The sequence below is a fragment of the Myotis lucifugus genome, unplaced genomic scaffold (assembly GCF_000147115.1).
Source record: "Myotis lucifugus unplaced genomic scaffold, Myoluc2.0 scaffold_8, whole genome shotgun sequence".
In the NCBI taxonomy this organism is placed as follows: domain Eukaryota; kingdom Metazoa; phylum Chordata; class Mammalia; order Chiroptera; family Vespertilionidae; genus Myotis; species Myotis lucifugus.
This window is the reverse complement of record NW_005871056.1, coordinates 12814727-12826540: the sequence shown is the minus strand read 5'-3', so window position 1 is coordinate 12826540 and position 11814 is coordinate 12814727. Positions and strand designations below refer to the sequence as shown.

The following is an 11814-nucleotide window of genomic DNA, read 5'->3' as shown; positions in this document are numbered from 1 at the left end:
TTTCCCTGGGATTTTTCCTATTCCTTCATTTGTGAGCTATTCTTCTGTCTTTACATTTTGTTTGACTTTCTATGTTTGTTTATATAAATTTAGACAGAATCTCTCTCTCTCCTAGTCTACAAAAAGTGGCCTCGTGTAGAAGCGGCCTCGGTGTAGGTGGTCTGTGCCAGGTGATTTGGGCAGGCTGGAAGGAGCTGAGCAGGTCACAGTCATCTGGGGCACTGGCCTCCTGAGCTGGGGCAGCTTTAGTTGGGGAGGCCAGATGTGTGTAGTAATGCTCTACTGATCCTGTTTGCTTTCTTTGGCACCATAATTGTCTTGGGAAATGTGTCTGGGAACATGCTGCAGTGACCTTGCAGGTAGGCCAGAGCACCTGGCTAGAGCCCCGGCCAGCCCGAGGTGGAATGGGATGTAAACAAGGGAGTTCACTGGCACCTCCAACCCCAGGGAAACCCCGCAGCCCCCAGAGAGCTCCTACGACTCCCCAGCCTTCTAGTGGTCTTGCTTAGAAGCCACCTCTGTGTGGGTTTTATGTGTCAGTTAGTTTAAGAAGCTGGCTGGAGCCAGGCAGGTGCTGGCAGTGCCTGGGGCACTGGCTGAAGCAGCTCCTGGAAAGAGACAGAGGTGTGTGGTGACACCTGTTGTTCCTGCTCGCTCCCTTTGTGCAGACACAAAGGCTCCGGGCATTGTAGATCCTGCAGGTAGGATGCAGCACAGGCAGCCAGAGTAGAGCTCCCACCACCCTGTCTATGGAAATGGCACCAGCAGCTCCTGCCCCCTGAGAGTTCCCAAAGCTTCCTGGCCTTCTCTATTCTCTCTGTTTGTTGTTCAGAAGCAGTTTCTTCAGCCCACGGTTGTCTCGCAGTTGTAATTGCTCTCTATATACATATATATATTAGCGTTTTCAGGGAAGGGGCAAATTTAGCATTCTCCTATGTTGCCGCTATCTTGGACCTCCTCAAATTGATACTTGCTCTTAAAACTCAGCCACCATGCTGTGGGGAAGCCCGAGCAGCTGATGGAGAGGAACCAAGGCACCCCAATTTTTAGCCCCTGCTGAGCTCCCTGACCAGCTGTAGGTGTATGCTGTTTTGGATTTCAACCTTCTAGCCCTGGTTGAGCTGCTCCAACTGACACTACATAGAACAGGGACAAGGCTCCCAGCTAAGCCCTGCCCCGATCACACATGCATGAGCAACATAAACGATTGCTGCGGTTTAAGCCATGGAGTATTGGGGTGGTTTGTGACTTGGCAGTAGATGACCATAGCAAGGGCTGCAGGGCTCCATCCCCAAGGGCCCTGTCAGCCAGGGTAAGAACTTTGGGTTTTGTTTTCATTGTGATAAGGATCCACTAGAGGACAGTGAGCGGCAGAGTGACTTCAGAGGGACATGGGCAGCAGCAGGAAGCCAGTGAGGCCCCTGCAGTGGTCCTTCTCAATGGTGAAAGGTGGCTATGGAGGGAGGGGTCAGGAGTGGTGGAATATGGGGAGGTGTTGAAGCAGGATGGATGGGATTTGCTGAGGGATTGGGTGTAGAATGGGGTCAAGGATGAATCCAATTTGAATCACAGTTTGAGCTAGGTGACTGCATGGCAGCCAACCCCTGGTGTGAGGACTCAGCTTGGTCAGGAGGCTGCTGAGACATGGTCCAATGTGGGGTGACAGCTAAGCCAGGCTGGGGGCAGAGAAGAAAAGATGAATTTGGAGGGAGTCAGGGGTAAACTGGACGGGACTTAAGAAGGGAGCAGATGGTACACAAAGGGAAACTGAGGCAGCCCAGCAGGGGCTTGCCCTGCTCTCTCTACCCCGTCCTCTCCTCCCCAAATCTCACACAAGGTGTTGGCTAGATGTGCCAACAGCTTCCTTGGCGTGTCTGCCAGTAGGATCCCAAGGGGCACCGTGAGCTGACGGCAGGGGATTAGGCTAGCACTTCACAAGGTGGTGTATGTTTTTGTCTCTGCTCTTTTCATGGCTGGGCCAGGGGCTGTGAGAGGTACCCAGGCAGGGTCTTAGTTAGGAGGGCACCACTGGGCATCTCGCCTCCATGAGCTGCGAGGGCAGTACCCTGACCTGGCAGAGGCCGGACATCATTTGGCACCCAGGAAACTCGGGCAGGTCTGCTCCGCATGACGACACTGCGCCAAAGCCCACCTCCTGGGACCCTCGGAGCAAAGGGATGGCTGTACCTACCTGCAAGGCAAGTCTTCAGGGGCCCCAGACCAGGACTATGGGTGGGGGATTCACAGACGTTGGCCACCGTCTGCGCTGAGAAATGACCCTGGAATCTAGAGATTTCCTCCATTTGCAAATACATTTCTAAATGTCAAGAAGGAATTGCATGTTAATTAGGCATTAAAACAGGCTGTGGAATATTTAATGACATAGAAAGATGTTACTGACATATTGTTGCATGGGGGAAAATACAGGTTTCAAAATGGTGCGTATACCCTGGTCCCGATTTTTACTCCTCTGCCCCCAACCCAGGCAAGTACGTGATTTGGCATTCTCTGAGATATTAACCGTGGGTGGGTGGGGGTAGCTTTTCTTTTCTTTTCTTTTTTTTTTTTCCTTCCTGATGTTTCTGCAGGAAGTGTATTTAATTCTAGCATCACACCCAAAGAATTTTTTTTTCTATCAAATGTGTCAATAACTTAAATTAGCAATCTGCTGCTTAATAAGCAGGAATCAGTGCTCAGAATAGAAAATTTGAAAAGATAACTAATCTCTCCACCCAGAAGCTACCACAGGAAAAGGCTATTTTTAAAGCTAAAAATTGTTTACTTTTCTCTTTTCACTTTTCTGTTCTCATTAATTTAAAAACTGGCATTTGTAGGATTTTTGTTTAAATGGTATGAATTTTTCTGCCCTACTTCTTACCTTTGATAAATGTGTGTGCTTATTTTTTTTTTTTTCTGTAAAGGGAAAAAAATAACCTGAGTTGCTTCTAAGTGGGAGGTGGCTTTGCTTTCTAGTGGCCTCTCCGGGAGGTCAGCGGGGTGGGCTGGGGGTTTCTGGGTATTTGCTGGCCTCCAGGCAGGTTCAGCGTCCTCCTGGGCCACGGTGAGGAACAGCCTGCCCTCCTGGCCTGGGGGGAACTGTTTCCTCATCTGAAAAATGGGGTCAGTGATACATTTTTTTAAGAGCGATGAAAAACTCGGGGTGAGTAACTGTTGGCTTTTTCCAGTGTGGACCACCCCTCACATTCGGAGGCCGCTGTGGAGGCTGGTCTGGCCGAGCCTGGCACTGAGGAACGAGGGCCCTGGCTTGTGCCCCCGCCCCGCCGCTCCCTGGCTGCGAGCTGGGGGAATCCCTCCTCTGTGCTGTTTCTACGCCTGTAACACGAGGACCCTGTTCCATTCCTCGGGGACCTGTTAACTAAAGGTGAGTTAGGAGCAGGGCCCACCAGGGGCGGGTGGCGCACAGCAGCCGTGACATCTTCCTGCAGGTCCCGTGGTGCCCTCAGAGCCTAGGGACCGTCTGGGCCAGGCCCCGGGCAAGCAGGCAGCCACACTGCCCCGTCGCCGTCAGCCTCCTCCGAAGGCCGAGGCCGGTCTGAGCCAGGGCCCCTGCCTCTCGCCGCAGGCACTGCTTTCCCTCCTGGGCCATCTCAGGATAAAGGCTGGAGCCCACAGCGGGTCTTCCCATCAGGCTTTTATTATAAAGAAGGTTCCATTTAGAGCGTCCTGGTCACCCTCGCGGGCCAGGCCCTGGGCTGGCTGTGTCTGCTGCAGGGCTCCGGTCAGCCAGAGGGCCACTTGCGACTGGAACAGAGGCGTGATTTTTCTCAGGGGGGCGGGGGGCGGGGGGAGGGGGTGTCTGTGCCAGAGCTGCCCATCCTCTGGAACAGCCATTTCCAGTGTTGCGTTGGGAGCCCCTCGGTGCCCTCCCAGGTCCTCTGCACAAGCGGCAGCTGTTCACAGTTGGTGCATATAAGTTTAATATAGAAAAGCTTTTTTAAAAAAACAAAGTGGTGCTATCTTTAGAAATACTCCCAGCAAGATCAAGTAGCCCAGCTACATCCTTGGTGCAACTTAGCCCCTCTGCCCCAGGCCCGATCGCCCAGCACCGGTCCCCTTGTCTCCCGCCCTCCTGGCTCAGGGAAAGCCCCAGGAGCCTCCCCACGGGCGGTGGGCGCTGCCCACGCCACCGGTAACCACTTAAGCAACGAAAATCTGACACTGCTTGCAACTGTGTGGCCAGGGTCCTCTCTGGGTGAGGGGAGACTGGACAACGTTTTGGTGGTTAAATCGGAAACCAATCACGGGCTGGTTCGAGGCGGCCTCCCCTCCGTCAGAAAGGCTGAGGTAGTGTTTCTGGCTGCGGCCTCTGGGCCAGGCGGTCTCTCCGGTTTGTCTGTTTGTGTGCTGGACCGAGTCGGGCGGGGCTCTTAGCAGCTGGCTGTGACAGAGCGTGCGGGGCACCGTCCAGGCTGTGCTGTTGGGTGGTGGGAACCTTACCAGAGACGGGCTGTGTCATCCAAGTCCCCATCCCAGAGGCTGGGCCTGGGGGCAAGTAGGAGGGGACAGAGGTGCCCCAGGGGCCAGGGCGGGGGGCTCCTCATTCCCCCTCTCCAGTGACTCTGCTCAGTCATGGCCCAGCCGGAGTCAGAGGCACTGGGGACCAAGTGAGGTCGAGGGCCGGGTGCCTGGTTCCTTCCCACACGGTCTCCGGCGGGTGCTCAGGCCTCGCTGTAGCACTCGTAGATGTTGTCCTCCATCAGAGCCACCACCTGCTCAAACTTGTGCTGCAGCTGGGTCCGCCGGGCCGTGGGGTTTGCCTCCAGGGCTGTCATGATCTGAGGGGAAGCAGAGGCGCCGTGGGGCTCCAGGCCTGGGCCCCAGTGGGTCCCCGGGCAGGTCTTTGGGGAGCACACCCTGCCTGGATTTCCACAGCTGCTGACCCGCCCGAAAGCCCAAGTGTCCTGGGATGTCAATGCCAGAGTGGGGACCTCTCTGTGGGTGAGATGGGGAGGGGGCGCCACGGCTGCGAGGGTCAGTGCCTCACACCAGGGGTACCCACCTGCGGGCGATACCTCTTGGCGTATTTATAAATCTCGGCCATGGCCACGTTGGTGTTGAACTCGTTCTGGTACTTCTACAAGCAAAGAGCAGGCGGGAGTTGGGAAGGGTGGTTAACCTGTCAAACCTGGGCCCAGCCCTGCCCTGCTGCTTGTACGCAAACCCCTCACTGGACGGCCAAGTTCCAGACCCCCCACAGCCCCGCCGCACCCGCGACTCCTCGGCCAGGTGCGCGTTCATCTCCTGCTCGCTGAGCGGTGTCATGTCGTGGATCTGCTTGTAGTAGCGCTGCACGATTTTGCGGTACTCGGGGATCTCCTTGGCATAGAGGAGCTTGTTGGTGGGTGAATCCTGGGTAGAGAGCGCGAGGGAATGAATAAGAGAAGGAAAGGATTTGTCTTTTTCTGGATGAGCCATGCTCCCCACTCCGCCAGCTTCAGACCAGGGGCTCCTCAGCCCCTCCCTCTGCTGTCCTTTTACACCGAACCCCTGCCCTGCCTTCGGTGGGGCTGTCAGGGTGATGACCTGAAAGGGGATCTACTTCTTTTAGGGGGAAAGGACATGGGCTTTGCGCCAGCTCTCGGTCGCACAGCGGCTGTTTTGTTTACATCCTTGCCTCGGGTTATAGGTCTTGGTGGCTAAGATTTCTGGAAGCCTGATTGCTGGCTCAGTAGAATATTCCCCACCACATGTTCAACGCCCGACAGTGAAATGTGCCAAGTACACTCCCAGTTCTTTGTCACGGGCATCCTGCCTTCCGAGATAGTGCGGAGAAGGGATGCGTTTACTCTCTCTCGTGGCCTATCTCTGAAAGTCACGGGCAGAATGCAGGGCCATGAACCCTCCATCCTGCCCGGCGAGGTCTGCTTACCAGTGGTTCTCAACCTTCCTGATGCCGTGACCCTTTAATACATTTCCTCATGCTGTGGTGACCCCCAACCATAAAATTATTTTCGTGGCTACTTCATAACTGTAATTTTGCTACTGTTATGAACCGTCATGTAAATATCTGATATGCAGGATGTATTTTTTCATTGTTACAAATTGAACATAATTAAAGCATAGTGATTAATCACAAAAACAATATGTAATTATATATGTGTTTTCCGATGGTCTTAGGCGACCCCTGTGAAAGGGTCGTTCGACCCCCAAAGGGGTCTCGACCCACAGGTTGAGAACCGCTGGCTTACACCATCTCCTCCCTGCTTGCCCATGCTGTTCCCTCTGCCAGGAACACCATTCTCTCTCTTCTCCCCGCAGAGATGCCTCAGGGGGCTCCTCCTGCCTGTATCCTCAGGGGGCTCCTCCTGCCTGTATCTCAGAGGTCTGGGTCATCTGTGGCCTCTGCCCACCCTTCCCCCGTGCCCACTCAGAGGGCTCATGGCCATCGGGACTGCTGCCTGTAGCCTGGCTGATTCTCAGGTGACGCTGTGCTTGACCAAGCAGGTTGCCTACATTCGCTCTGGCTTCCCGGGCCTGGCTCTATGGCCTGAATGTCGGGAGCTGATGCTGGGCCCACCTGCGGCAGGTGCCACTGGTCTTTAGTGATGCAGTTTCTGACTGTAGTTGCCGTGTCCGGGCGTCTCCTCCGGTCCGAATGTCCCTGTTCATCCCCGCATCCCCCAGACCTGAGCTCCTGTAGTTCCCCTCCCAGAGAAACCTCCATCCCATCACCAGCACCCAGGCTGCCCCGGCAGCAGCTGACCTTGCCCAGCTGAAGGTCAGAGATGGAGCAGGCGTCAATGAAGGCCTGTGCGATGACCGACAGGCAGGCGTCGATATGGTCCGTCTTGTCGATGTCGAAGACAAACTGCGGGTTTTTCAGGATGTTCACCCAGAACCGGAGAGGAAGGCTGTGGGATGGGGGTAACAGAGGCAATGTGAGCCCACCCCAAGGGGAGGGCAGCCAGGCCCAGAGGACAGGCTGGCTTTACCCCTCAAGGCTGGTGTAGCCTACTCGCAAGATGGAACCTCTAGAGACCTGGGTTTGCTCACCCACAAATGGGGTTGATGACCATTCCTGCTGACAGGGCTACGAGCAGCTAAGAGCCGGGTTTCCTGCATGGAGCAGGGCAGGAGGCTGAGTCAGGAGCTGCAGGCCTGGCTGGGGTGGAGGGGCCTGAGTCCACCCTCACTGCCCTCCCCCTCCCCCACAGAGTCTCCAGCAGGAGCCTCAAGCCAGGTCCTGGTTCTCATTAGACGCACCCCCACCCCGCCTGGCAGCCCATGGCTCCTCCCTTAGCCTCTCACGGCAGCAGGAAGTCCCCATTAGCAGCAGGCAAGGGCTGAAGGGGGGTGGAGCCTGGATCCTAGGCCTTGGCCTCAGGAGCCAGAGGGTTGGTAAAACCCCACTCCCACCGCAGCGCCTCCCAGTGACTCAGCAGCCAGGGCTTGTGCACCCCCAGAGCTCTGAGAAGCCCCTGCAACTGCACAGAAACTTCTGGGCCTGTGGCACTTTTTCTGAGGGTCAGCTGAGTTTTTTAACAACTTCTTGTTGGGATCTGTGACCCCAAAAAGCTAAGACATGCCTCAAAAGAAGGCTACAAACTGGGTATGGGAGTCAAGATTATGCTGCTTTGAGCCATCCAAGGGCTGCGTGATCTTGGGCAGTCATATCTGTGAGCCTCACTGTTCTCTTCTGTGAAGTGGAGCTGACAGTGCCTGCCCTTGAAGAATGGAGGGAGGATGATGGTAAGGGCAACACTTACATAATGCTGGCTTCTTGTTTATTCTTATAATTAAGGTGGATTACTTTTATTGCCCTTGTTTTACAGCTGGGGGAAACTTAAAGCACAGAGCGGTTAAGTCATTTACCCGAGATCACACAGCTGGGACGCGGCAGAGTAGGGACTGAACCCAAGCAGGTGGACTGAGAGACCGGGCTCTGAACCCCGCACTACTGCTGCCCCCAGGGACACATGGAGCTGCACAGCCCGCCCCACATACCCACCACCCACCTGTTGGTTTTCCAGATGTGCAGGGTGTCAGGATCTGAGATTCCCCTCTTCTCAGCCTGCTCCTCCAAGAAGTCGAAGAAGTACTTGACGGCCAGAGGGGGCTTGTCCTCACGAATGCTCAGAATGGCCTTGAACAGGTCATCCAGAAACTTCTGTAGTGTGCCCTGCAGGGGAGCAACGTGGCTGCCATCAGCCCAGGACCACATGTGGAGGGTAAGTGGGACCCCGATGGCTCGGGGGAGACTGCGGTACTGGAACTGGTGAATGTGGAAGCCATGTGGCATCAAGCCGGTCACCTAACCTCTCCGGGTCTCAGTTTTCTCACCTGTGAAATGGGTTTGGGTGCTGAAAAGTCTGGGGCATAGCGTGGGAAATCAGTGGAGCCAGGGTGTGGTATGTGGGGTGCGGACTGCCACCTACGCCGTGTGACCTTGGGGACATCATTGACCCCTCTGCCCTCTGTTACACTGGCTCATTTAGAAGTTGTCTGTCAGACACTTTTCACGGCTCTGAGCAAAGGCAGGACCCTAAGCCCTGAGCCTCTCACCCTGGGAGCCCACAGAGGAAGAGCTCTCGCCCCACCCAGGCATGTGGACACAGCTGATTTCCGAGGCAAGGAGATGAGGCCGGGCCTACCTTGGTAGACAGCAGGCGGGTCAGGTAGATCTCTGGTAGCACCTTCTTGCGGTGGCTCTGCCGGTGGGACTTCTTGGGCTCTGCCAGCTCGTCTGTGGGCAGCACCTGGGAGGTCGGAGCGGTGGTCGGTGCTGGTGCCAGGCACCTCCTCCACCGTCCAGTTGGGGGGGAGGTCCCATCCTTCTCCCAGAGGCACTTGGTTCCCTGCTGATGCTGGATCCCATCTCCGCTCCCCACCCCCAGCCTTTCCCAGAGCCTGGGAGCATTCTCCCCAGAGGACCACAGTGGCAGGAAGCCAAGTCCACACCCAGTGAGGGGCGGGAGCCCCAGGGCCAGAGGCCGGGCACTCACCAAATGGAAATACTTCTCCGTGTCCAAGTCTTTCACTGCGAGAGGAAAAACACACAATAAATAAACAAGAGAGGGCAGGGGGAGGGAGAGAGAATAGAAATAGAGAGGAAACCAAGACAAAGGGTGAGTTCCAAAGAGACACATGAGACAGCGTGAGTCAAGGAGGAAAATGTGAAGAAAGAGATGAGAGAGATCCAGAAAGACACACAGAGAAAGAGACAGAGAGAAAGGTGGAGGCTTTAAGAGAAGGACACATGCAGGTGAGAGGAGAAACGGAGGGAGATGGAGAGGAACAGACGGGGTCACAGGGAGAGAGGAGAGGCCCCAGGCAGGAGGGAGGCTGCCCTCTCACTCCCCCACCCGACCTCACAAGCTGCTGGGAGAGAACCAGGATCCTGCTCCCGACCTCAGAGGGAACCCTGAGGCCCAGAAGCACGAGGCCTGGGGCGTCTGAGGGTGTGGACGGTGGGACTTGAGGCAGAAACACAACCCAAAGCCTCGAGGGGCATGCCAGCCACCCTCTGGCCTGGCAGCTGCCCAGACCCGTCGGAACCACGGCCCGCCCTCCTGAGGCCTCTCCCTGGCTGCCCGCAGGAAGTCGGCCTGAGAGGCCTGGTCACAGGCCCTGCCAAGCAGTCCTGGGTCAGAGGGGCCTGGCTTGGCCCCGGCCCCGACCCAGGAGGCCACAGCCCGGCCCAGCCTCGTGAAGCCTCGGCGTCCCCACTGGGACCGCTCGGAAGGGGCCCGAGCCACCCTCCCATGCCCAGCGGCGCTACCTCGGCCCAGCGTGTTGTCCTTCTTGTCTGTGAGGCTCATGGCCAGCGAGGCCCCTTCGGGGATCTGACAGGAGGGGAGAGGCTGAGGTCAGAGGTCAGGTTAGGGAGGCTGCGAGGGGGGCTGGGTGGGGCTGGGAGCCCACCTTGTAGTGGGCCAGGGTGTTGAGCTTCTTGCGGCCGTCCTCCACCACTGAGGTGTCGTCCAGGTCCCGGAGGATGTAGCTCTGAGTGCTCGAGGCGAACCACTCTGGAGGCAGGGAGCAGGGGGTCAGGGGGTCAGGGGGCAGGGCCAGCACCAGCCTGGCCACAGGGGGAGAGGCTGCTTGCTCTCTGTGAAACCTGAGCCTCCTTTCCCCCCTCTGTAAACAGAGTGTGGGGAGAAAACTGGGGACCAGGGTGCGGGGAGGCCGGGGCCGTGCTCGATCCCCGGTAGGAGCACAGAGCAGGAGCTCTGGAAATGTCCGCATCCTCAGGGTGGTTACTGTTATTACTGCTGATGAAATAAGAAAAGGGACCGCCAGCCCTGGCTGGTGTGGCTCCAGTGGGCGCCATCCTGTGCATCAGGCATTTGCCAGTTGGATTCCCGGTCAAGGGCCCATGCCCGGGGTGGTGGGCTCGATCCCCAGTAGGGTTACACTTCATCTGACCATCTCCATGTCCCCAGTGCCGAAGTCTGTGCCCCTTTGCTGAGTGAGAGGAGAGTATGACGAAGGCAGGGGCTGGCTCCCACCACAACAGCCCAACGCCAAGCGGTGCCGCCCCACCCCTGCCCACCGAGGTCGACGTCCTCGGCGCGAGGCCACTGGGAGTAGGGCACGTTCTTGCAGAAGGCCTCCAGGATCTTCTCCTTCACCTGCGTCAGCGTGTCGGTGTCCATGGCTCGCACGCTCAGCGAGTCCATGCCGCAGCCCTGGAAGGACACGTTCAGGTTCTGCACGAGAGGAGGAAGGAAAGGTCAGCCGGTTCTCACCGTCACTGCCCTGGGCCCAGGCAGGCGACAGCCTCCCAGAGGCCGGGCAAGATCGTAGCCCCCAGGCATGTGGGGGCCCCTCCCAGCCAGTTCAGGAGATGGTCCCCGCTTGCTTCCCAGCTGCCCTTGCCCCACCGCACACCGGCTCACCCGGGGCTTGGCCTCAATGTTCTCCCGTAGCAGCCACTCCTCATTGAGCGTGTAGCGGGCCTTGCCCGTGATGGCATCAATGGAGCCCTTGTTGATCTGCTGCTTGATGGCGCACAGGAGCAGGAAGAACGGCTCCCCGACCGTCTCCTGGGGTGGACAGGGGCCGTCAGGGGCTGAGGCCCAGCCTGCCTGGCCCCCACTGCCTCCCTGCCCTCCCTCCATATTCCAGCTCCCAGGCCTCCGGGGCACCTTCACTACCCACTTCCACCAACACCTCCATGGCTGCCTGTTTGATATCCTTTTGGATCCTGGCGCCAATCCCCCAGCCCCTGAAGTCTCCATGGACTCTAAGGTCCAACACCCGCGGCTGCGGGCAGGCTCATTCATTTCATCATCCCAACAATCCTTCCAGATCTCCTCCTCACTGCTGAGGCGGAGAGAGCGAGTAACCAGCCCAGGATCCCCCAGCAGGAAGAGGCGGAGCTGGACTTGGACGCTGGATTGGCTGACTCCCTGGGACTTTCTGCTAAGCCTCCCAAGGTGAGTTCGGGTGGAAGCAGAACACAGACGTGGTCCCCACCTAAATCACAGCGCGGTGAGCGTGGAGAGTCCTGGGCTTCACTGGACTCTCCTGCCCTCACTCCCCCCCGCCCCCCCCCCCCCCCCGTGGGTTCCTTTGTATAAAATCCCAGAGGGAAAGGGACAGTGAGTTTTTGCACCACCCTGACCGGGATTTTTGGGTGTTTTAGGAGTGTTTTTCAGGTTGTACACAGGTCACCAACTTTAAGTGGAATTCAAAGCGGTTTAGAGACAAAATTTGATAAATAATGTTGGCCAGAATCTTAAAAAAAAGAAATTGCCTGCCATCTCCCATTTTTTTTAGTTCCCTTGCACCGGCTATTTTTTGCCCGAAATTAAGAAAGAGACTTATTAGATGGTGAATTATCTTGGTGAG

The 11814-nt window shown here is 56.9% G+C and overlaps 1 protein-coding gene across 1 annotated transcript in view; it reads right to left on the bottom strand.

The window, feature by feature from the left end:
- Nucleotides 1–2346: 2346 nt before the first annotated feature.
- The window catches only part of PLXND1 (plexin D1), a gene marked incomplete at its 5' end in the record, with an annotated part of 53391 nt that continues 43923 nt past the window's right edge, over nucleotides 2347–11814 (bottom strand). Inside the window, 11 exon segments of the mRNA XM_006083934.2 lie at nucleotides 2347–4796; nucleotides 5021–5095; nucleotides 5230–5370; nucleotides 6725–6872; nucleotides 7977–8140; nucleotides 8613–8717; nucleotides 8964–8998; nucleotides 9740–9803; nucleotides 9883–9986; nucleotides 10514–10670; nucleotides 10860–11006. Coding sequence (XP_006083996.1) covers nucleotides 4680–4796; nucleotides 5021–5095; nucleotides 5230–5370; nucleotides 6725–6872; nucleotides 7977–8140; nucleotides 8613–8717; nucleotides 8964–8998; nucleotides 9740–9803; nucleotides 9883–9986; nucleotides 10514–10670; nucleotides 10860–11006 — 1257 coding nt within the window.